This window comes from Panthera uncia, chromosome B1, assembly GCF_023721935.1.
Source record: "Panthera uncia isolate 11264 chromosome B1, Puncia_PCG_1.0, whole genome shotgun sequence".
NCBI classification, from domain to species: Eukaryota; Metazoa; Chordata; class Mammalia; order Carnivora; family Felidae; genus Panthera; species Panthera uncia.
In genome coordinates, this window is record NC_064811.1 from 156,096,629 (window position 1) to 156,122,805 (window position 26,177).

General features: G+C 36.2%; 1 protein-coding gene across 1 annotated transcript in view; it reads left to right on the forward strand.

The window, feature by feature from the left end:
* Window positions 1–26,177, forward strand: part of KCNU1 (potassium calcium-activated channel subfamily U member 1) — a 153,305-nt gene that overhangs the window by 48,075 nt on the left and 79,053 nt on the right. Inside the window, exons 14-18 of the mRNA XM_049631405.1 lie at window positions 880–1,032; window positions 5,599–5,711; window positions 6,065–6,133; window positions 9,661–9,750; window positions 9,885–9,982. Coding sequence (XP_049487362.1) covers window positions 880–1,032; window positions 5,599–5,711; window positions 6,065–6,133; window positions 9,661–9,750; window positions 9,885–9,982 — 523 coding nt within the window. The remainder of the gene's footprint in view (window positions 1–879; window positions 1,033–5,598; window positions 5,712–6,064; window positions 6,134–9,660; window positions 9,751–9,884; window positions 9,983–26,177) is intronic.

Sequence of the window (26,177 nt, forward strand, 5' to 3'; positions counted from 1 at the left end):
TTATATGTATTATATATAATTATTATATATTAATTATATATAATAAAATATATAGTTTATATAATGGAATTTTGTTCAGCCATAAAAATGAAGGAAATTTTGCGCTTGCTACAGTATGGATGGGCCTTGAGGGAATTATGCTAAGTGAAAATAAGTCAGAGAAAGACATACCATATGATTTCATTTATATGTAAAACTTTAAAAATTAAAAAAAAAAAAAAAAGCAACCCCCCCCCCCCAAAAATCCATACAGATAGAACAGATTGGTGATTGTCAGAGGTAGGGATGGGGGTGGTGTTGAGGGTGGGCAAAATGGATGAAGGGGATAAAAAAGAACAAACTTCTGTTTATAAAACAAATAAGTCATGGGAATATAATGTACAGCATGGTGACTATAGTTAATAATACTCTATTGTAGATTTGAAAGTTATTAACAGTAGGTCTTAAAAGTTCTGATCACAAGAAAAAAATAATTGTAACTATTGGGGTGGTAGGTGGTAACTAGAATTATTGTGGTGGTCATTTCACAACGCACACATTGAATCATTATCTTGTACACCTGAAGCTAACACAATGTTATATGTCAGTTATATCTCAACAAAAACAAGGACAAAAATAAAAGTTGTAGGTTCAGGGTAGTATAAGAGGTCTAAGTCATTTGACCTGATTTCGCAACTCTCACTATTTCTATTTTAAAAAGTGGGAGCAGTAGACCACTAATAATTTTTAAAAGCTGAATTTGTTCTGATACCTTCTACTGACACAGGCACAACAAATTTTTTCAAGTAAAACAAATGCAAGAAAGCACATTCATTCTGAAAAAACTTTCTTGAATTGTATTTACTCATAATGTTTGACCTACTTTCTACTATGAAACAGGTTTTTCTGCCAAAGATTCCCAGCTGGAACTGGACTACTGGAGACAACATCATCTGCTTTGCCGAATTGAAGCTTGGATTCATGGCCCAAGGCTGTCTGGTGCCAGGTTTATGCACCTTTCTAACGACTCTATTTATTGAACAGAACAAAAAGGTAACCTTGTAAATTGTTGAATCTTGGCTTTTTTCCCATGTCCTCACATGGTTAGGATCAGAAATAGGAAAAAAAAAAATTGAAGAAGGCAAGAAAGCCCCAAGGAATCAGATTTGACTTCCATTTGAACGGCAAAGTATTGAGAGATCTAGACTGCAGTCCCAGACATTACACTGACCTTGAAGAAGTTATTTATCTTATTCTTGTCTAAGAATATTTATCTGCAAAATAGAAATAGTATCTTTGCTTCCTACCTGCAGTCCAAGATGCTGGGAATATAAATGTAGAAGTACTTGGAGTTACTGAACATAGAAATATAAATAAGGGCACCTGGGCAGCTTGGGTGGTTAAGTATCTGACTCTTGATTTCGACTCAGATCATGATCTCACAGTTGGTGAGATTAAGCTCCATGTAGGGCTCTGCACTCATAACATGGGGCTTGGGATTTTGTCTCTCCCTCTCTCTATGCCCCTCTCATGCTCGCTCTCTCTCTCTCTCTCTCTCTCTCTCTCTCTGAAAATAAATAAACTTAAAAAAAAGAATATAAATAAAGACTATATTATTAATGGAAAATCATCTATTTAAATATAAAGTAACTATGTAATAATTGATATAATAATAAATAATTATATTCATTGAACAAATAATAATACAAATAATAATTACAATCTAATTTTTCAGGTTATTTTGGGGACATTCCATGCAGTAATAATAATAGTCACCACTATGAGTGCCTCCTATGTTACTGATTTTAAATACATTATGTTTCTCCTTGATAATATTTTAAGATAGCATCCCAGTAATAGGTCAGTGAAGCTAACCTGATTTTATAGGAAGTTAGTGAGTAGCAGAGGTAGAATTGTCTGACCTAATTAATGTCTTACCACTATGCTTGATGCCTGTGGCTGTTAGGTATCTACTCACAATCTCCCACATCAGGTCCTTTGATACCTTTGAGTCAAAATAAGTGAAGGGACTATTAGGGTGCTATAGTACCAAGTATGGCCTTTGAAATGTCACTCCCATGAAATATTCCAGGAAAGGCTCTAACCCTCAGCTGGGCCTGGTATCCCATTGTCCAGAGGCTCTTCAGAGAGTCTGAGAGTGACATTTCCTCTTCATTTAATTATGAGTCCACACATGACTTCTTTTATACTCAGTTTCCCTCTTGGCCTTTTTTTTTTTTTTTTTTTTTGCATTTTATTTCCTTTTGTAATAAATTCAAAAAACTTTTTGCATCTTTTCTGTTTTCATCCCTGGTACGATATAAAAACAAATAAACACCATGAAAGATGCTCTGGCCATCAGAACACTAACTGAAAAACAAAGGTTTCTTCTGTAATTCCTTCTGTGAATGTGAGGAGATATCATATATAGATAAATAGAAATGACCATCAGGCAGCAGGAAATGAGCCCTGGTGCTACTACAGTGAACCTGCATTAGCCTTATCTTAGTGGTCACTGTGTAAGGCTTCGAAAATCACTCGTGAGGAAATTGTCTCTGCCTGTGTTGTGTCCTTACAAAGTGCAAGATAACCACGATATCTGTTGTAATGACTCTGATACTAATCTCCAGGGCTAGAGAAAGTAAATGGAATGAGAACCCTCTATGAAGACTTCATCTCTTTCATGGAAATAGAGGAGGAAAAAATGCAAACCAACACTGTATTATGTTGTTCTTCTTGATGTGTAATCTGCAGTTGTAACCTCCTCACTGAACATGGCCTGTCAACATTCATCATAAGAGGGCTTTTGGGATATAGGAATTGAGAGAGATTATTTGGAAGTGATGTCTAAAACCTACTTTCAGAAATCTTAAACTGGGCCCCAGATTTTGTAATTCTATACTCTGCTCTGGTTTATAGATTCCGTAATAAACTGTTAAGTTAGGTTTAACAGCCAGGACTCCAGTGTCTTGTGTTCCATTTTTGTTGCATTGGACACATTTTCTCTGTCAGTTTCTGCATCAATAAAATGAGATTTATGAAGGAAACAATCAACAAAACTAAAAAGCAGTCTATGGAATGGGAGAAGATACTTGCAAACAACATATCTGGTAAAGGGTTAGTATCCAAAATCTATAAATCTATAAAGAACTTATCAAACTCAATACCCAGAAAACAAATAATCTGGTTAAGAAATAGGCAGAAGAAATGAATAGATGTTTTCCCAAAGAAGACACCCAGATGGCTAACAGACCTATGAAAAGATGCTCAGCATCACTCATCATCAGGGAAATCCAAATCAAAACCATGATGAGATACCACCTCACACCTGTCAGAATGGCTAAAATTAACAACTCAGGAAACAACAGATGTGGATGAGGATGTGAAGAAAGGGAAACCCTCTTATATGGTTGGTGGGAATGGAAACGGATGCAGTCACACTTGAAATTAATATGGAGGTTCCTCATAGAGCTAAAAACAGAACTACCCTATCACCCAGCAATTGCACTACCAGGTATACAGAAAGGATACAAAAATACAGATTCTAGGAGGTCAGTACACCCGATGTTTATAACAGCCTTGTCAACAATAACCCAACTACAGAAAGAGACCAAGTGCCCACTGACTGATGAATGGATAAAGAAGATGTGGTGTATATTTACAATGGAATATTACTCAGCCATCAAAAAATTGAAATCTTGCCATTTGCAGTGACATGGATGGAGCTAGAGTGTATTATGCTAAGCAAAATAAGTCAGTTAGAGAAAGACAAATACCATTTGTCTTACCATTTCACTCATGTGAAATTTAGTAAACAACACAGATGAACATTTGGGGAGGGGAAAAAAAGAGAATGGGAGGAAAACCAGAAGAGACTTTTAATGATAGAGAACAAACTGAGGGTTGCTACAGGGGAGTTTTATTGTGTGGGGGGAGTTAAATGAATGATGGGGATTGAGGAGGCACTTGTGATAAGAACGGGGTGTTATATGTAAGTGATGAACCACTGAATTCTCCTGAAACCATATATGACACTATATGTTAACTACCTAGAATTTAAATAAAAATTTGGAAAAAAAATAAAATAAAACCAAAAACTTTCTTTAGGCTTGAAAAATAAAGTAAAATAAAATAAGCTATTAATCTCATAATCTGATTTTTGTAAGTATTATGTTAATATCTGTAAAACTTCTGAGTACTCAGATTAAAAGACCTTGGATCAATGGTATGTGTTTCACCTGTATTAATTATATGGTGAGAAATTATAATCCAAAGAGCATTTCCAGTTGCTTCAAGGCACAGAGCGTTGCCTTAGGCTTAAATTTAAATTAGATCTACTCCAACTTACATACTTGAGCTCCCTGACTCCACTATCTAAATCCAAAATCCATCTTCTTGTTTCCCTTTCTGAACTTTAAAAAATGAGCACAGGAAGTCTTCTCCATCTTTATCATTTTTTTACCATTTTTCAAAAACTGAAACATTTGGCTTAGAAGTGCCAAGCCAGTTTTTTCAGTAATTGGAACTTAAATAGGGACCACCCAGTGAGAGGAGCCCTTCTCAATAGAAGAATTTAAGAGAGTGGAAAAAGGCAGTAGATTCAGCTGAATCTTGGAAAGGGAGTTGCAGGGGAGAGTGCCTGCCTGGACTGCCTGATAAAATTAGTCCTTTTTTGTAAGGCAGATTTGTGTGTGTGTGTGTGTGTGTGTGTGTGTGTGTGTGTGTGTGTGTTTTATTTGTTTTGAAACTGCAAGATGGCCATCTGAGGAGTATTTTTGAACTGGCCTTAACTGTCCACAGCCACACTGTTTCAGAGCTTCCAGAACTTCCAGACATTGACCTGGGACTCTGGGGTATAAAGGGGCCTGTCCTGCCATGTCAGGGCAGTGTGCTGGAGATTCTTATGGCAGCAGATGGGGAGAATGATGGGGATGTACATAGAGCACAACAAAATTCCAAGTTCTTACACAAATACCAGGGATGAGTTACCCAGCAGCCCTCACCCTTCACAGGCTGTATTTAGCCTTTTTGAGAGATACCCTTCTCCCTTCCCATCTCCCTCTTCTCTAGAAACCTATTGCTGCCCTCAATTTTTATATTCCCATTTCCATTGATCAGGATGGCCACTTAAATTCATTTGAAGCTATGAAGACTTCTGATGCTGGGCAGAACCCATGCATATTTTTTTCTTTGTGGTATATGGCTAGTCAGTAGAAAACTAATATGTTAAAAAAAACAATCTTGAATAGCCATATCCATGGAGAGACAATTTAGATACCATATTATCCTTCTTATCTTACTGTTACTGACTCAAAAACTAGTCTATCTTGCTGAAATTATTAGAAAAATTCCAGTTTTCAACAAGGAGTCTTGAATGCCATCTGGGAAGAAATCAAGTCATGATGCTTTTACTTCATTCTGAACTCTCTAGTGTAAATAGTAAAGATGTATGTTAGAGTTTAAGTTCTTCCTTTCTTCAGTTAACCCCAGGACAAATCTCTTTTTTATGACTTAAGCACAACGAGCGCTGGTTTGCTGCCTAGCAGGATATACAACTTGAATTATAATATCCCATATTGCATGGCATTGTGCTTCATGTCACATGATTGTGTATTCCAGGTTTTTCCTAAACAGCCCTGGCAAAAACATTTCTTGAATGGCCTGAAGAACAAAATCCTGACTCAACGTCTCTCTGATGACTTTGCTGGAATGAGTTTTCCTGAAGTTTCCCGGTAAGTTAATAGAAATAACTTTCCTCATTCTTCTTGAAGTGACATTCTTTTGACAGTGCTCATTCGGGGCTCACTGTAGGCCAGGCTCCATGGTAGATGTTGAAGATGTGGGAATGAACATGCCTGAGTCTCTACAACCTAGAACTTTGCAGTCTGTGTGGGACAGTTTTGTGTCTGTCACAGTCATCATGTGGGCTGGGACTTACTTTAGAATGGATTCCACATTTGGGAGGGTCTTCCTCTGCTGAGGTACTAGTGTTTTCCCAGACACAGAGCACAAAGTGTTGGTCATGTTCTTGTGAATTAGCACCCTGCCACCCTCTTTCCTCACAATTACATGTCTTCCTTCCTAGGCTCTGCTTTGTGAAGATGGGACTCATGCTGATAGCCATCGAACACAAATCCTTGTTTCATGGTTGCTGGTACCAATGAGACTTTGAATCTCTTCAGTTTTTTTTTTTAAAGGAGAATCTTTATGATTAAGACTTTTACAAAAATACAGCCATAACTAAGTTTTTGCCATTTGTTGAGAGCCAGCCTGTTGGACACCCAGTCTGCTGTGGTGCACTTAGTACTGTCTCTAGTGACTGGGGTTAGAATCTAATGATTGGGGTTAGAATGGTTATCCTGGTGGGTAAGCAGGTACTTTGCCTTTGTTGTTATGGCCCTCCCCAAGTTCTCATGAGCAGGAGAGAGAAGTGGTCTCCTTCTCATATCTGTTCCTTTTAATGTATTACCAGATCTTCTAAGTCTTGACCATCAAATAATACTAAGAGTTAAAATTATTTATGACAGAAGATGCTCCCACAAATTGTAGCCTTAGAAAGTGAGCTACAAAATATGGCAAAATAAGAATTTGGCCTACTGAACAAAGTATGCTATTGGTAGTGTGGATAAAAGAAAGAAGTAACATTATTAGATCAATGGAATTTCTTGAAAACCTATAATGGATAATATGAGAAGTAAGATAGTTTATCATGTAATGAAAAAGAAAATCCAGAACAAACAGAGAATCAGCTACAATGATACAGAGATAAAAGATACTAAAAAATAAGAAAAACTAGAGGATTAAGTGGGATGAGGAACAAGAAAGAATATTATATTGGCTTGTGTGTGTGTGTTTTTAGTGGAAAACTAAGTTGAATTAAATTGGAATCAACAGAATAAATTCTGATCCTGATTATGATTTGCTGGCCCCATGGCACTGGAGAAGTGTCCATCTTCTGTAAAATGAGGAAGTCATTCCAGCTCTAAAACTGTCATTACCAGGAGCCTTAGAATTACAGGGAAATATTAACAGTTCAATAAGTTTGAATGATAGCAGATGGACTACAGAGGGCTAATTTTATATGAAACGTTGAAAAGAAAAATTGAAGTATAGAGGATTCAGAATGTAACTGTGCTAAAGAAGTGAGTAGGGTACTGTACGAAGGAAGTCACTAAAGAGAGAATAACAAATAGTATTGTCTGGCTGTCTATATTCTAATTAACAATCCTGCTATACTCAAGAAAGTCTCAAAATCTAATCCTTGGACAAATGGCTCTTCTTCCGGAAATAGGTCATGGTAAAAAAAGATGGGAGTCTTAGAACCATAACCCAGGCAGTTTGGGTTTGAGACTAGCTCAGAACCTGATCAAGTTTGAATGTTTTTGGCCTTCAACAATCTGGACTATGTAGTAGAATTATTTGCAAAACTTTCAAAGCATATAGATTCCAAAATCCCACTTCTTAACTCTATAAAATTAAAATCTCCAAGGGTGGAGCCAGAGAATTTTTAAAGTTCCTGATACAGTCACTTTATTCACTGGGAGTTGGAAACTGCTGGACCAAATGGTCTTTGAGACCCTTTCCAACTTTAATATCCTCGATTTTGTTAAACTTTATTATTAGGATGACTATGGGACAGACCAGAAACATGACCATTTATTATGTAGCTAATGTCCACATATATTCAAATGTCCTGGTGCTGTTTACTACCCAGCATGCAACTACCCTCATGAAAGAGGAACCTGCTCCAACTTAAATTTAATTTTGTTTTCTCACCGAAGAGTCAGGTGAATCAAAAGGATTAAATCCTGATATGGATAATAGCTGTCTTTACACCTTTACTAGTTTATGACCAACAGTGCTGTAGGCACTTTACTTACATAAACTCTTGAATCTTTACAACAATGGGTAGAATTCTTAGTCCCATTTTATAGAAGAGGAAGATGAGGCCCCGAAAAGTTAAATAATTTTCCCAAACTCACACCAGCCCCAAGTGGCAGAGCCAGAATCTGAACTCAGCCTGGCTCTGGGGACAGTGCTTCTGCTCACTATGCTGTGCTAACTCCACCACAGCCACAAAAGGAAGGAAAATAGGGTATCTCAATGGCTGGGGTTTTAGACTAGTATATAGGAAAAACTGGTGGGGGGGGGGAACCTATCTTTTCTCATCTTTTATTTTCTCTTCTCATTGATACACTTGAATAGACTTTAAAACTTGGAAAAGCCCTCGATAATCATCAGAATTTGTCTGAGAGGATAATTTGTCATCTGCTAAGAGATAGAGCTGGATCTGGCCCCAGTCAGATAATGTTCTAAGTTTGTTCCAGTAAGGAACATTCTCTGAGAGAGCAACTGGCCATGATTCATGGAGGGGGTATGGGAAAAGTTTGGAAAAATCTTCAACGGGAGTTCACCTCTTCTTTCAAATGTCACCACAGATATTATCATGACAGTATCTTCATAACTAATTATTTAATATGAGTTCAGAAGATGCCCCTTTAAAAATAGGAGATAAGAAGATACAACTAAGTTTATGCTTGCTGGCTGGTGAACATCAACCAGGGTTATTGGGGTAGGGGCACAAATCCATGTTCTTTTCCTTTCAAAGTTAAAATGGTTTGTTCTGCTCATTAATATCAGTCAGTGCATTTTTGAAAATGCCATCCAGTATCTCAGGTAACAAACCACCTCAAAACAGCTATTCAGCATCTTTCTACTCTTGGCATAGGGTGGAAGAGGTTTTGTGGTGAAACCCCTTTTATTTTTGTTAGGCTCTTACATTTGCACATTACTTTGGAGTGCCCTAACAACAGAATAAGCTTTCCAAAATTAAGACTTGACTTCTTTCCAATGTTAATATAAAAGGTTTGCATTTTAAAGGTGGGAAGAAGTACTTTCATTATGCACAAATGAAGTGATCGGAGTTTCAGGGTTATAAGACCTCACTGTGCTGGAGGTCTGAATTAAAGGAAATAAAAACGGGATATCTCAACAAATGGGGAGAAGTGTGAGGAATTCAAATAGTCATAATGTAGTACTGCATCAAGGAGTATCATGGATAAAATTTGTAAGATGTCATTTTCAAACACACAAACCATAAGAAAATAGAAAATCAAAGCATTCATGTAGCGGTAGAAGCTATTCAGGTGGTTCCTGCTCTCAAAAATCTTGCAATCAAGATAGAAAAAAAAGTGAAGTCAAAAGAAATACATAAGTTCAAAAATTACATAGGCAAACAAAAGGAGCCTTTGAATCCAGCTGGTTAACTAGACATCATTTACTTTTACAGGGCGAGTAGCCTAAGGATAAACACCACTAGCATGACCGTAAGACTTTCAACTGTGTGGCCGTGGCATTGGATAGCCTAAATTAGCAAGGCTTCATGCATCTTAGTTGGTTTGCCCATTTCAGATTCAGGACGCAGTCCAGCTCAGCTGGACTCAGCTCAGCTGCGTGCAACTCAGCAATCGCGTTGTGACGTGGCTCCCTTCTAGATATTTAGCAGCAATCAAAGAAATATAGTCAAATTCACTTTTTCTACTGTGTTTGGCTGTAGTTGCGGATGGGGTCCTATTAACTCTATAGCTTAGAGAATCCATTGGTTGTGACAGAATGAAACACCAATTATTGCCACAGAAATTAAAGGGGGGAAATTACTGTGTTTTTATTTTCTGTTTCCAGTGGTCTAATGCTAAATCCATCTGCAGAAGTTAAACTGCGTAAGAACACATTAGGGTTCTTTATTGCTGAATCTTCAAAGGAAGTCATAAGGTAATTTTTTTGTTACTTTAGGGGAGAAAGTCCTAAGGCAAATGCAACTTAACGGCAGACAGACTGAGCCAGTGCCACGCTTCCTTAGTGTTAAGCCTCACATAAGTCATTCTTCATTTGCTTTCATTGTCCAGAGCCGCCTTTTACTGTGCCAAATGTCACGGTGATGTCTTCATTCCTGAGCTAATTGGAAAATGTAACTGCAAAACCAAGATCCAGCGACACTTCCCAGGTAACTGCACTTTATATCTGGTTGCCCTCAGCCCAGCTTCCAGGGGCATGGCCAAGGAAAGAGGAGAGGTTCCCCCCTCTTAAAAGATAATGCCCACTTGAATTTGGCCAAGAAGGGGCAGATATTTCCCCACTGGGCATACAAGACCTGAGAATCAGTCTTTTAGAGCTGGAAGAAATCTTACTAGTTATCTAGTTAGACTCCTTCACACACAGGCAAGTGAGTACCAAGAGATTCAGTAGCGTGCAAAGTCCCAGAGCTAACTGGAGGTGCTTCCCGACTTCAGTCTCAAAGTTCATTCAGCCTGTATCCGACTGCTTGGTTGGCCATAGGCCACCTCATGGCCACTCTTATAAAAATTATTGCCTTACATTTACTTGACAAAGAACATTGTATAAATTTAAGGTGTGCAACATATTGAGTTGATATATTTATATTGCAAAATGATTGCCATTGTAGCTTTAACACCTCTACTGTGCTACATTATTACCATTTCTTCCTTGGGAACAATACCATCCCTTGAGTATTCTGTTTCCTTAATGGATAATAGGGGGGTTAAAATTTACTCATTTTGACACAGTGATGAAGAAATGTAACTTTTTATTCTGTCTCTACATGAACCCAATAGCTTACCAACAACCTTTCCCACTTAATAACAGGAAAAGAGAAATGAATCTCAAGCATTCATGGTAACTTCCTCCCTTGTGGCTTAAAACTTAGTCTCTTCCAGGTACAGTAAAATTCTATGAGTAAAATCCTTAGTGTTTCAGCAATTAAACTTAATTCAAAATTTGAATTTCCTATCAGGACTTTTCTTATCTCTAAGATTATCTTCCCCTTCTCCCCAGTATTCTATTTAAATGCAGGAGTAAATTTGCTTAACATCCTGGTTGTTCTTGTAGTGGATAGCAAGATACCCTTTCATACAAGTCCTTACCGGTTCCTGAGGTGCCTCATTCCCTTGATAAGTGTCAGCTTCTGTGACCTCTGCATCAATAACCAGTGTCAGCTCCTCCTGGCTTTGGGTCACCTTCTGTCATTTGTTACTAAAATCTATCATCCCTACTATAGCCTCAGGTCTTGAGGTCTGAAGCATCCCTTTTCCTGTATCCCTAGGCTTTTCATTCCATATGTTATTTTGATTCCTCAGCTGTTTGGGATTTTTCAGTCTCCTGGTATACATATGTCTGTCAGGAGGTGGGAGCCCTTTCAGGCCTTCTCTCTGCTTAAACACACGTGCTGGCTCGTCTCCTCCTCGGTAACCACCTTGCACTGTTCCTAAACCCTCCTCCAAGGACACAACACCAATGAAAATGAAACATATGAACACCATATGAAACACCATATGAAAATGGAAACACATTTCTCATTTTCCCCTTTGCACACCACAAAACTATCATGTTTCCCTTGTCTAGCCCCTGCTCACCAACCTGAGACACAAGCTCTGTGTGTTGGGGATGGGGGGGAAGGGACTGGGTCCCATCTGAGAGATCCGGTCTCTTATCATTTTTTATAATAGCTTTATTGAGATATAATTTAAATACCATCAAGCAAATACTTTTAAAGTGTACAACGATTCAGTGGTTCTTAGTACGTAAGCAGATTTGTGCAACTATCAATACAAATTTAGAACATTTTCTGTACCTCTCAAAGAAACTCCACACCCAATAGCAGTTACTCATCCCATCTGCCCACACTCCTCACAGGCTCTAGTCTACTTTCTGTGTCTTAGGTTTACCTGTTTGGGCCATTTCATGAAAAGGGAATCAGACAGTATGTGGCCTTGTGTGTTGGGCACCTTTCACTTAGCCATGCTGTGGCATGTGTCAGTACCTCATTTCTCTTTATGGCTGAACAGTATCACATTGGATGGGTATATTTCATTTTGTTCATTCACTCATCTGTTGCTGGGCATTTGAATTGTTTCTACCTTTTGGATATTGCAGATAATGTTGCTATGAATATTGGTGCACAGATACCTGTTTGAGTTCCTGCTTGCAATTTTTTGAGTATATATCCATGAGTAGGATTGCTAAATCAAATATTAATTCTGTGTTTCATTTTGTGAAGAACCCCCATATTGTTTTCCATAGTGGCTACATCATTTCACATTTGCACAAGCAGGACACAAGAACTCCAATTTCTCCACATCCTTTTTTTAAAAATGATTTTCCCTTAAAAAAAAAAAAAGGATAGCCATCCTGATGGGTTTAAATTGGTATCTTATTGTGGTTTTAACTTGAATTTTCCTAATGGCTAATGAGGTCGAGCATCTTTTTATGAGGATCTTACTGGCCATTTGTATATCTTTGAAAAAATGTCTATTCAAATCCTTTAACCATTTTTATATAAGGGTATTATCTTCCTAATATTGAGATGTATATGATCTTTGTATATTCTAAATACATGAAATGTATATTCTGCCAGTATTTTCACCAATTTTGTGGTTTGTCTTTTTATTTCATCATATAGTTCCTACATTTTGATGAAGTCCAATGAAGTAGTTTTTCTTCTGTTGCTTGTGTTTTTGTGGAATATCTAACCTGAGGTCATAAAGATTTACTCTGATATTTTCTTCTAAGAATTTTGTATTTTTAGCTCTTATATGTAGGGTGGTGATCTCTTTTGAGTTTATTTTTGTGTTTGATGTAAGAAAAAGATCCAACTTCATTTTTTTCACTGTGGATATTCAGTTGGCCCAGCACCATTTTCTCAAAACATTTCCACATTGAACTGTTTTGGGTACCCTTGTCAAAAAACAATGGATTGCAAAAGTGTGAGTTTATTTCTGGGTCTCAATTTTATTTCATTGCTCTGTACATTTAGCTCTACAATGACTTGACTACTGTAGTTTTATATTAAGTTTTGAAATTGAGAAATATGAGTCTTCCAAGTCTGTTTTTTTTTTCAGTATTGTTTTGATTATTCTGGGTCCCTGTATTTCTTTATGAAAATTCAGATAAACATTTCAATTCCTACAAAGAAGCCACCTGGGATTTTGATTGACATTGTGTTGAATATGTAGGTCAATTTTGGAAATATTGCTATCTTAATAGTAACTCTTTGACTCATGAACATGTGATGTCTTTGTATCTACTTGTATCTTTAATTTCCTTCAACAATTTTCTATAATTTTCAGATAACAGGTTTTAGACTACTTTTGTTCAATTGATTCCTAAGTGTTTTATTCTTTTTAGTGCTATTATAAATGAAATTGTTTTCTTGATTTTGTTTGCAGATGATTCATTGTTACTGTATAGAAATACAATTGAATTTTGTGTATTGATCTTATATTCTGCAACCTTGCTGAACTTGTTTTTTTAGCTGTAATACTTTTTTTGATGGCCTTTTCTTTCTTTTTCTTGCCTAATTGTCCTGGAATAATCTCCAGGACAATGTTGAATAGAAGTAATAAGAGCTTATATCCCTGTTTTGTTCCTGACCTTAGGGAGAAAGCATTAAGTATGATGTTAACTGTAAGTTTTTCATAGATGCTCATTATCTGGCTGAGGATATTCTTTTCTGTACCTAAATTCCTCAGGGTTTTTTTTTGTTTGTTTGTTTCTTTTCTTGATTTATAGTGGTTTTGATCTTTGTCAAATGCTTTTTCCTTTTGGAGATAAACTTGTGGTTTTTGTCTTTTATTCTGCTGGTAGAATATATTACATTAATTGATTTTATATATTAAGCCAACGTCCTAATTGGTCATACTGTAAAACCCTTTCCATATCTGCTGGATTTGATTTGCTAGCATTTTGTTGAGGAATTTTACATCTGTATTCAATACAGATGTTGGATGGTAGTTTTCCTTTCTTTGGGGGAGTGATGTCTTTGTCTGATTTTGGTGTCATTGTAAATTTGGCCCCAAAGAATATGTTGGGAAGCATTCCTTTTCTTTGATATTTTGGAGGCATTTGTGAAGGATTAGTGTGAATTCTTTTTTAAACATTTCATGCAATTTTACCAGTAAAGCCTAACTTCATTTTTTTATTATTAGTTCAATCTCTTTACTTACAGATCTATTCAGATTTTCTGTTTCTTCTTGAGACAGTTTTGATGGTTTTGTCCTTCTAGGAATTCATTCATTTAATCAGTTATCAAATTTGTTGACAGGCAAAGTATTGTATACATATATATTCCCTTATAATCCTTTTCATGTTTGTCATGTCAGTAGTAACATCACCCCATTAATTGATGATTTTTGTTATTTGAGTATTTCTTCATTTTTGAGGCCAGTCTTGCCAAAAATGCTTGTCAATTTTGTTTGGGTTTTTTAATTTATTTTTTCTACTATTTTTCTTTTATTTAAATGATGTATAATTGTTATTATTTACTTCTTTCAACTTGATGTGGGTTAATTTTCTTTTCTCAATGTCTTAACATGAAAGGTTAGATTACTACATTGATTTTCGATCTTTTTTTCTTTTTTAATAAGTAAAGGAATTAACATCAATAAAATTCTCTCTAAGCACTCTTCAGGGACATGTTGTATTTGTGATGTTTTGTGTTTTCATTTTCATTCATCTAAAAGTATTTTATAATTTCACTTGTGATTTTTTGGGAGGGAGGACCCACTGGTTATTTAGGCATGTGTTGTTTTTATTTTCACATATTTGTGAATTTCTATAATTACTTTATTACTGATTTTTCATTTCATTTCATTGTAGTTTAAGAGAATACTTTGTATGATTTAAATCTTTTTAAATTTTTTGATACTTATTTTATGGACTAGTATATGATCTATCCTGAACAATATTCAATGTATACTTGGAAAGGCCATGTATTTTTCTGTTGTTGGGTGGAATGTTCCATAGATATTTGTCAGGTCTAGTTGATTTATAGAATTTTTAAAGTTTTCCATTTCCTTGCTAATAGAACAATTGATAGTTGTCCTATCTATTATTGAAAGTGGGCTATTAGTGTTCCAGTTATTGTTGTTGAATTGTCTATTTCCCCATTTAAATATGTTAGATTTTGCATCATGTATTTTGGATTTCTATGGTTATGTGCCTCTGAGTCTGTTATATCTTCATGGTAGATTAACCATTTTATCATTATAAAATGTCTTTGTTTTTAGTAATATTTTTGAATTACTATTTTTGTATTATGTATTAAGTTCTATTTTGTGTGAAATTAATATAACCACTCTAGCCCTCTTTTGGTTACCATTGTCATAAAATATATTTTTTCATCCTTTTTCTCTCAATCTGTTAATGTCTTTGAATCTGAAGTATATATCTTGCATGCAGCATAGAGTTGGATCATGTCTTTTTTTTTTTCCATTTGCCAGTCCCTCCTTCTTTATTGCAGAGTTTAATCCTTTCACATTTAATGCAGTTACTGATAAGTTAGTATTTACATCTGACATTTTATGTTTTTTCATGTTATATCTTTTTTCTTTTTTTAATACTTTCTTTAAAATTTACATTTTAATTGGTTAACATACAGTGCAATATTGGTTTCAGGAGTAGAATTCAGTGATTCATCACCTACGTACAACACTCAGTGCTCATCACAAGTGCCCTCCTTAGTACCCATCACCCATCTAGCTCATCTCCTACCTACTTCCCTCCATCAACCCACAGTTTGTTCTCTATCATTAAGAATCTCTTGTGGTTTGTTTCCCTGACTTCTTTCCCTCCCTTCCCATATGTTCATCTGTTTTGTTTACTAAATTTTGCAAAGGAGTGAAGTAATATGGTATTTGTCTTTCTCTGACTGATTTGCTTCACTTAGCATAATACACTAGCTCCATCCATGTCATTGCAAATGGCAAGATTTCATTATTTTTGATGGATGAGTGATATTACCATTGTATGAATGTGTGTGTGTGTGTGTGTGTGTGTGTGTGTGTGTGTGTGTACACTCCAGTTTTGTACACCCATTAGCGGACATTTGGGTTCTCTGCATAGTTTGGCCATTTTTGATACTGCTACTATAACATTGGAGTGCGTGTACTCCTTCAAATCTGTATTTTTGGGACCTCTGGGTAATATCTGGTAGTGAAATTGCTGCAATGTAGGGTAGTTCCATTTTTAAATTTTTGAGCAATCTCCATACTGTTCTCCAGAGTGGCTGCACCAGTTTGCATTCCCAACAACAGTGCAAGCAGGTTTCCTTTTCTCTGCATCTTCATCAAAACCTGTTGTTTCCTGTGTTGTTAGTTTTAGCCACTATTACAGGTATGAGGTGATATCTCAATGTGGCTTTGATTTGGATTTCCCTGATGATGAATTATGTTGAGCATCTTTTCATATGTCTGTTAGCCATGTGAATATCTTCTTTGGAAAAGTGTCCGTTTGTATCTTCCACCCATTTCTTAAGTGGGTTATTTGTTTTGGGGTGTTGAATTTGATAAATTACTTACAGATTTTGAATCCCAACCCTTTGTTAGATATGTTGTTTACAAATATCTTTTCCCATTCTGTAGGCTGCCTTTTAGTTTTGTTCATTGTTTCCCTCACTGTGTAGAAGCTTATTAACTTGATGAAGTCCCAGTAGTTCACGTTTGCTTTTGTTTCCCTTACCTTCAGCAACATGTCTAGTAAGAAGTTGGTCTGGCTGAGGTCAAAGAGGTTGCTGCCTGTGTTCTCCTGTAGGATTTTGATGGCTTGCTGTCTCACATTTAAGTCTTTTATCCATTTTGAATTTATTTTTGTGTATGGTGTAAGAAAGTGGTCTAGTTTCATTCTTCTGCATGTTGCCATCTAGTTTTCACAACACTGTTTCTTAAAGAGACTGTCTTTTTTACATTGAATGTTCTTTCCTACTTTGTCAAAGATTAGTTGACCATATAGTTGTGGATCCATTTCTGGGTTTTCTATTCTGTTCCATTATACTATTTGTCTGTTTTGTGCCAGTACCATACAGTCTTGATGACTACAGCTTTGTAATGTAGCTTGAAATCCAGAACCGTGATGCCTCCAGTTTTGTTTTTCTTTTTCAGGATTGCTTTGGCTATTCAGGGTCTTTTGTGGTTACATACAAACTAGGATTGTTTGTTCTAGCTCTGAAAAAAAATGCTGGTGTTACTGTGATAGGGATTGCTTTAAATGTGGAGATTGATTTTGGTTGTATAGACATTTTAACAATGCTGTTTTTCCAATCCATGAGCATGGGATGCTTTTCCATTTCTTTGTGTCCTCTTCAATTTCTTTCATAAGTGTTCTATAGTTTCCAGAGTATAGATCTTTTACCTCTTTAGTTAGGTTTCTTTCTAGGTATCTTACTATTTTTGGTGCAATTGCAAATGTAAATGATTCCTTGATTTCTTTTTTTGCTGCTTCACTATTGGTGTATAGACATGCAACAGATTCCTGAATTGATTTCATATCCTGTGACTTTGCTGAATTCATGTATTATTTCTAGCAGTTTTTTTGCTGAAGTCTTTCAGGTTTTCTACATAGTATATTAATGTCATCTGCAAATAGTAAAAGTTTGACTTCTTCCTTTCCTATTTGGATGCCATTTATTTCTTTTTGTTGTCTTATGGCTGAGGCTGACTTCCAGTGCTAGTGCTAAGTTAAATAGTAAGGTTAGGTGACATCCTTGTCTTATTCCTGACTGTAGGGGAAAGGCTCTCAGTTTTTCCCCATAGAGGACAATATTAGTTTTGGGTCTTTCGTATGTGGCCTGTTGAGGTATGTTCCATCTGTTCCCACTTTGTTGAGGGTTTTTATCAAGAATGGATGCTATATTATGTCAAATGCTTTTTCTGCATCTATTGAAATGATCATATGGTTCTTATCCTTTCTTTTGTTAATGTGGTTCATCACTTTGACTGTTTATGGATATTGAACCAGCCCTTCAACCCAGGAATAAACCTCACTTGATCACAGTGAATAACTCTTGTAATGTACGGTTGATTTTGATTTGCTAGTATCTTATTGAGAATTTTTGTATCCATTATCATCAGGGATGATGGCCTCTAATTCACCTTTTTAGTGTAGTCTTTGTCTGGTTTTGGAACCAAGGTAATGTTGGCTTTGTAGAATGACTTTGGAAGTTTTCCTTCTATTTCTATATTTCAGAGCAGTTTGAGAAGAATAGGCATTAATTTTTCTTTTTGTTCAAATTTTCTATTTCTTCCTGTTTCAGTTTTAGTAGTTTGTGAATTTCTAGGAATTTGTCCATTTCTTCCAGATTGCCCAGTTTGTTTACATATAATTTTTTGTAGTATTCTCTTATAATTGTTTATATTTCTGTGGTGTTGGTTGTGACCTCTCTTTCAGTCATGATTTTATGTATTTGGGTCTTTTTTCTTTTTGATAAATCTGGCTAGGGAATTATCAATTTTGCTTATTCTTTCAAATAAGCTACTCTAAGTTTTGTTGATCTGTTCTACTGGTTTTCGGTTTGTTTCTGTATCGTTTATTTCTGCACTAACCTTATTATTCCCTTCTTCTGTTGGCTTTAGGCTTTATTTGCTTTCTTGCAATAAGCCTGGATTGCAATATACTTCCCTCTTAGGACTACTTTTTCTTCATCTCAAAAGTTTTGGACTGTTATGTTTTCATTTTCATTGACTTGCATGTATTTTTTTTAATTTCTTCTTTAATTTCCTGGTTGACCCATTTATTCTTCAGTAGTATATTCTTTAACTTCCATGTATTTGAGGGATTTCCAAATTTTTTCTTGTGGTTGACTTCAAGTTTTGATCTGAAAATATGCATGGTATGATCTTGATATTTTTGTACCTGTTCCGGCCTGATTTGTGACCCAGTATGTGATGTATTCTGGGGAATGTTCCACGTGTGCTTGAAAAGAATGTATATTCTGCTTCTCTGAAATGTTCTAAATATATCTGTTAAGTCCATCTGGTCCAGTGTATCATTCAAAGCCATTGTTTCCTTGTTGATTTTCTGCTTAGGTAATCTGTCCATTGTTGTAAGTGGTGTGTTAAAGTCCCTTATTATTTTTGTACTATTATCAATGAGTTTCTTTATGCTTAATTTATCTATTTATATAATCCAGCTTTCTTTTGATGTCCATTAGTATGATAGATGGTTCTCCATCCCCTCACTTTCAAGCTGCAGGTGTCTTTAGGTCTAAAATTAGTCTCTGGTAGGCAGCATTATAAATGGATCTTGCTTTTTTGTCCATTCTGATACTCTACGTGTTTTGATTAAAACATTTAGTCCATTTACATTCAGAGTAATGATTGACCAGTATGAATTTAACACTATTGTGTTAAATGTAGAGTTGGTATTTCTGATGATGCTGTCTGGTCCTTTCTAGCCTTTGTTGCTTTTGGTCTTTTTTTTTTCCTCCACTCAAAGGGTCCCCCTTAAAATTTCTTATAGGACTGATTTAGTGGTCACAAACTCATTTAATGTTTATCTGGGAAACTCTTTATCTCTTCTTCTATTCTGAATGACAGCCTTGCTGGATAGAGTATTCTTGGCTGCTAGAGTATTCTTTTCCCATTCAGCACGTTGAATATATCTTGCTAGTCTTTTCTGGTCCTCCAAGTTTCTATGAACAGATCTTCTGTGTACCTAATCTGTCTTCCCTTAAAGGTTAAGGACTTTTTTTCCCTTGCTTCTTTCAGGACTCTTTCCTTGTCTGTGTATTTTGTGAATTTGAGTATGATATGTCTTGGTGATGGCTGGCTTTTATTGAATTAATGGGAGTTCTCTGTGCTTCTTGGAGTTTGATGTCTGTGTCCTTCCCCAGATTAGGGAACTTTTCAGCTATAATTTGCTCACATAATCCTTCTACCCCTTTTTCTCTCTCTTCATCTTCTGGGAGTCATATGATAAGAATGTTATTATGCCTTAAGGTGTTGCTGAGTTCCCTAAATCTACCTTAATGATCTCTGACCTTTGTTTCCTTCATCTTTTCAGCCTCATTATTTTATAATTTTGTCTTCTGTATCCTTAATTCACTCCTCTGCCTCATCCATCCTCATTTTAATGGTCTCTATTTGGGTTTGCATCTCAGTTATAGCATTTTAAATTTTGGCCTGACTAGATTTTATTTCTTTTATCTCTGAAGAAAGGGATTCTCTGGTATCTTCTATGCCCTTTTCAAGCCCAGATAATATCCTTATAATCACTGTTTTAAATTCTAGTTCAGACATTTTACTTACACCTACTTTGATGAAGTCCCTGGCCATCATTTCTTCCTGTTCTTTCTTTTGAGGTGAATTCCTCCATCTTGTCATTTTGGAGGAAGAAACAACAACAACAACAACAATAACAATAATTGAATGAAGTAAAAATTTAAAAATTAAAAAAAACAAATAAAGGAAACTAGATCCTAAGTGTGTTTTGGTCTACTTGTTAAGAGAAGCTTGATAGAACAAAAAGAAAAGATAAAAGAATAGGAAAAAAAATAAAAAATTTTAAATAATAAAATTTTAAAAAGTAACATAAAAGATTTTGCTCTTTCTGTATCCAAAAAAAAAAAAAAGAAAAATAACAACAAAAGCAAAACAGAAGCAACAACAACAAAAACCAACAAACATATGAACCATCAAACAAACAAAACCCAAATGAAGCTAGATCCTATTTCCCCTAAAGCTGAAACTTTGCAGCAGTCTATGATCAGAAGACTAAGCTCATGAAAGGGATTTGTGTTGGTCTTCTGGGGGAGTGACCTGTTCCTAGTCTCAGGTAGACTTGCCCTAGAGGAGATGTGCCTGGCAGGCACAGGGAGCAAGGTTTCGTGTAATGGCTCCATTCTCCACTTGGTGGCACTGTTCAGTTCACTGAGGTCGATCAGTGTTGGTGGGCTACTGGTGAAAATGTCTTCGCCCAATTCTCTAGTCTCTGGAGTGGGAAGTTCACGCCCTCACAGCCAAGAGGTCAATTACACCCCTCCTGTGTCTCCCATTTCCATCAGCTCTGTGCCTTCTTCCAGTCTGTGTCTGAGCTGTCGGCCTACCAGGGGGCACTTCCCTTCAGAGTTTTTTCTTAGGTGTGGCTGTGGTTCAAACCCAACACTTCAGAGACCCCCCTCCTCCACCCCCAACAGTTCAGTCCTGGAGTGATCCTCTGGGGAAGGTTCTCACATATGGTGGCTGGTACCAGTTTGTCCTAGGAAATCCATGTAAGGGCAGGGGCTCAGAGTTTATGGTAAATCACAACGCACTGCCATCAGCAGGGCATACTCTCCTCAGCTGGCATCTTTGTTTCTGTATGGGTGAAAACGGCAGCTTAATGGAGCTAGGTCTTTTGCTCATGGAAAGGCATATCACCTCTACCAAATACACTTCAAGCAGGGGAAGTTTTTCTCCTTGTGTGATCCAAGGGATCCTCAGATTGTACTGCCCACTCCCAGGGCTCTGCCCTGCTTCCTTAAGGAAGCACCACCAGGAGATGAGCTTGGAAACTTCAGACTCTGTGCTCTGCCATTCATAAAAATCTGGTGGTATTGAAATCCTCTTGTTTTTCCCCCATCAGTGGTTTTGGGGTACAGTTTTCTTGTGCAATCTCCTGTGCATGTTTTCACTCTTTTTCTCTAGCTACTTTCAGGGGGTGTGCTTTCTTGTGCAAACCCAATGCTCTGCTTTCTCTCCCCCTCTGTCTTTCTCCTTTCCACAAAAAGGGCTTCCTCCCCTCTGTGGCACTGTGGTTCTCTCCCGCAGTTCACCTCTCCACACCACAAACCTGCTGCTTTCCCTCCCTTGAATTATGCAGATTGTTCTGTTAATCCTCATATCGATTTCCTAGGTGTTGAAAATGATTTGACATTCATCTAGCTGTCTTCAAGGAGGAGACAAGTCCTGGGTCCTCTTACTACTCTGCCATCTTAACTCCTCCTTTCTCATACCTGTTTTGTTTCTTAAGTCATTTACTACTTCCTTCTATTGTGTTAGATATTTTCTAGTCCACCATTTTAATTCTCTTGCCATTTATTTACATATATATTTCTTTTTCATTATTTTCTTGGTAGTTGGCCTGGGGTTTGCTGTTAACATAACAATGTATAGTAATCCTGTTTGGATTAATGCCAAATTAATTTCTGTAGTATACAAAAACTATGTTTTTATATGTAATTCTATTTCTTCCCTTTAGGTTATCATTACAAATTATATCTTTATATATGTGTACCCATCAGCATAGCCTAGCAGTTGTTGCTTTGTATATTCATCTTTTGTTTAGGTTTATTTATTTTTGAGAGAGAGAAAGAGAGAGATCACAAGTGGGGGCAGAGAGAGAGAGGGAGACACAATCCTAAGCAGGCTCCAGGCTCTGAGCTGTCATAACAGAGCCAGACATGGGGCTTGAACTCACAAACTGAGAGATCATGACCTGAGCCGAAGTCGTATGCTTAACTGACTGAGCCACCCAGGTGTCCCTGTATATTCATCTTTTAAATCAGAAATAAAAGCGGTTACAAACAAACAAAAACCCCTCTGTTTTATTTTATATTACTTATGTAAATATACCTTTACCAGTGCTCTTCATTTCTTCATGAAGATTTGAATTACTGCCTGGTGTGCCTTTTATTTCAAATCCAAGGACTCTTATTAATATTTCATATAGGGCTTGTCTAGAAGCAATGAACTCTCTAAGTTTTTGTTAGTCTTAAAATATCTTAATTTATCTTTCATTTGTGAAGGATAATTTTATCAGATATAGAATTGTTTCTTGTTTTTTGTTTTGCTTTTTTTTTTCATTCAGGACTTCAAATATGTCATCCTACTGCTTTCTGGCCTCCATTGTTTCTCATGGGAAATTAGCTGTCAATATTATTGAGAATCCTCTGTACATGATGAGTCACTTCTTGCCTCTTTGAAGATTCTCTCCATTTCTTTGGGTTTCAATAGTTTATGAGGTGTCTAGGTGTAGATCTTTTGGAATTTATACTGCATAGAATTTTGTGAGCTGCTTAGTTGTGTAGACTAATGTTTTACATGTAATTTGAGAAGTTTTTGAACATGATTTATTTAAGAATTCTTTCCACCCTTTCTCTCCTCTGCATCTGCACCTCCCATTAGGTAGGTGTTAGTACATTTATATGACATCTCAGAGGCTCTCTTAGGCTCTATTTTTCTTTATTTTCCTTTTCTTCTGTCATTCAGACTGGGTAATCTCCCTTGACCTATATTTGAGTTGCCTGATTCTTTCTTCAGCATGCTCAAACTTGATCTCAAATTACACTGTCTTTTCTTTATTTCAGTTATACTTTTCAACTCCAGGATTTCTATTTTTTAATAACTCTTAAATTTTTATTGATATTCTCTGTTTTATGTTGTTATTTATTTCTTTAGCTGTAATTTTTATTTCTTTAGCTGTAATTTCCCTTAATTCTCTGAACATACATAAAATAGCTTTTGATAGATTTAAAGTTGTTGACTAATAAATGCAAGTCCTGGATTCCCCAGGGACAGTATCTATTGATAGCCTTTCATCCTGTATGTAGATAGTACTTTGCTGTTTCTTTCCATGTCTCATAACTTTTATCAAAAAGTAGACATTGAAAATACTATAATGTGGTAATTATGGAAATCCGATTTCACCCACCTCCTTCCCCAGTGTTTTTTGTTGTTACTGCTTATTATAGTTGTCATTGTTTGTTCAGTGACTTTTATGAACTAATCCTATAATGTCTGCATCTTTATCATTTGTGGCCACTGAATTCTCTACTGTGTTAGTTGAACAACCATGTAAAATTGGACAGAGATCTTGTTTAATACCTGCAACCAATAAGTCTCCCAGTATTTGTCAAGGGATTCCATGTTTTTGCTGAGGCATGCCCTCAATATTCAGCTAGGCAGTTGACAGCTCTGCTTCAGCTTTCGCCTCCTGCTTACACAGAACATCAAGTCAGTTATAGGTGAGTGCCTAGGGCCTTCTCAGCATGTATACTTCTGTACACAGTCCTGAAGTCCTGGGCATGTGTGTTGTTGTTTACATTACTATTCCAGAGTTTTTCAAAGTCCGTATGGACAACTCAGTCCTCAGTTTCCCCTTTAAACTTCTTGTAGTCTGTTGTTTGCCCTATCTTTTATCCATTGCCTTAAGCAGCTGTGATATTAAAATGTGTCATACAGCTCACTGAGTAGAGGATTTTAGAACTAGGTAAGTTCAAATAAGGTTGAAAATATAAGCCATTCAAGTAGGATCATCCAGGGAACCACCACACAGGTCTAATAAGGACTCTTCTTTGGAAATAAGGCTTTGAAAGAAATGCGGTTCTACTCTGCTCCCTCTGGCACCAGGAATATGGGACATTACTTTTTAAGGACACTGATTAGCTAGAGAGTTGGGGATGGGACTAATATAAGTTAAAACACCACAAATATTTCTAGTTTTACTGAGATTTATTTTTCTTGATTGAATGGTTTTTGGGTCACTGCTGGTTAGTTTTCAGAATTCTGAAAAAAATTTATCCTGACCATTTTTGTCAGTTTATTTTTTGTTTTTATGGAGAGGCAAACTTTCCAAAGTCTTTACCATTTGGGGCCGGGGGTGTCTCATTTTCATTTTTGAAAGATAGTTTTACTGGGTATAAAATTTTTGGTTGACCGTTTATTTCAACACGGTGAATATGTCATCCCACTTCCTTTTAGCCTTCATTCTTTCTGATGAGAAGTCATCTGTTAATCCCATTGGATTTCATTTGTAAATCAAGTTTTGTTTATTCCTTGCTGCTTTCAAGAGTTTCTTCTTATATTTGACTTTCAGCATTGTTACTGTGATATGTTTGTGTCTGGATATCTTTGTTTATCATATTTGGAATTCATTGATATCTTCAGATGTATAATGTAATAGACTAAGTAATGGCCACCAAAGATATCCATACCCTAATCCCTGGAAACTGTGAGTGTGATTTTCATATGGCAAAAGAAACTGCAGAATTTTCAGATTATATTAAGGATCTTGAGATGGGCAGATTAGCCTGCATTATCTATGTGTAGTCTAATTATAATTATAAGGGTGCCTATGGAAGGGAGGCAGAAGAAGGAGATTTAACTACATACACAAGAGAAAAGGGCTTGTGGTAAAAACAGATGTAAGCTGATTCAGAGAGAGAAATTGTTGTGCCACTGTCTTTGAAGCTGGAGGAAGGGGCCACAAGGCAAGGAAGGCAAGGGGCCACAGAGAGCCTCAAGAAACTGGAAAAGGCAAGGAAATGGATTCTCCCCTAGAATTTCTGAAAGGAATTTAATGCCTTGATTTTAGTCCAGGGAAAATTACTTCAGATTCTAAACTCCAGAACTGTAAGAGAATAAAGGAATGCTTTTTTAAGCCACCAAATTTGTGGCAATTTGTTACAGCATTCATGGGAAAATAATACTGGCATACCCCTTTTTATTGTGCTTCACTTTAGTGCACTTTGCAAGTTTTGCATTTTTCACAAATTGAAGTTTTGTGGCAACCCTGCATCCAGCAAGTCTGTTGGCATTATTTTTTCCAACAACATTTGCTCACTTCATGTTTTTGTGTGACATTTTGGTAATTCCTGCAATATTGCAAACTTTATTGTGTATGTATATATATATATTTCTTATTATTTTATGTATATAAATATATATATATATACATATATATATATATATGTATATATATATATATATATATATAGTGACCTGTGATCAGTGATATTTGATGTTACTATTGTAATTGTTTTGGGGTGCCATGGACCATGCCCATTTAACACATATAACTTAATTGATACTGTGCGTGTTCTGATTGCTCCACTGATGAGTACTCCATTCCTTCTCCTTTGGCCTCCTTATTCCCTGACACACAATATTGAAATTGAGCAAGTTAATAACCCTATAATAGCTTCTATATGTTCAAGTGAAAGGACAAGTCAGTTGATGCAGGAAAGTTCATTGTTTTATTTTAAGAAATTGCCACAGACACCCCAGCCTTCAGCAGCCACCACTCTGATCAGTCAACAACCATCAGCGTCAAAGCAAAACGCTTCACCAGCAAAAACGTTGTGACTCATTGTAAGCTCCGATGATGTTTAGCATTATTTAGCAATAAAGTATTTTTTTAATTAAAGTATGTACATTGTTTAGACATAATACTATTGCACACTTAGACTATTGTTTAGCATAGACATAACTTATACGTGCACTAGGAAAACAAAAAATTCATCTGACATGCTTTATTGTGATATCTGTTTATCACAGTAGTCTGGAACCAAACCCACAATACATCTGAGGTGTGCCCATACTTGTAGGTTAGTATTTTTCATCAAATTTGGGAAGATTTTATTCATTATTTATTTG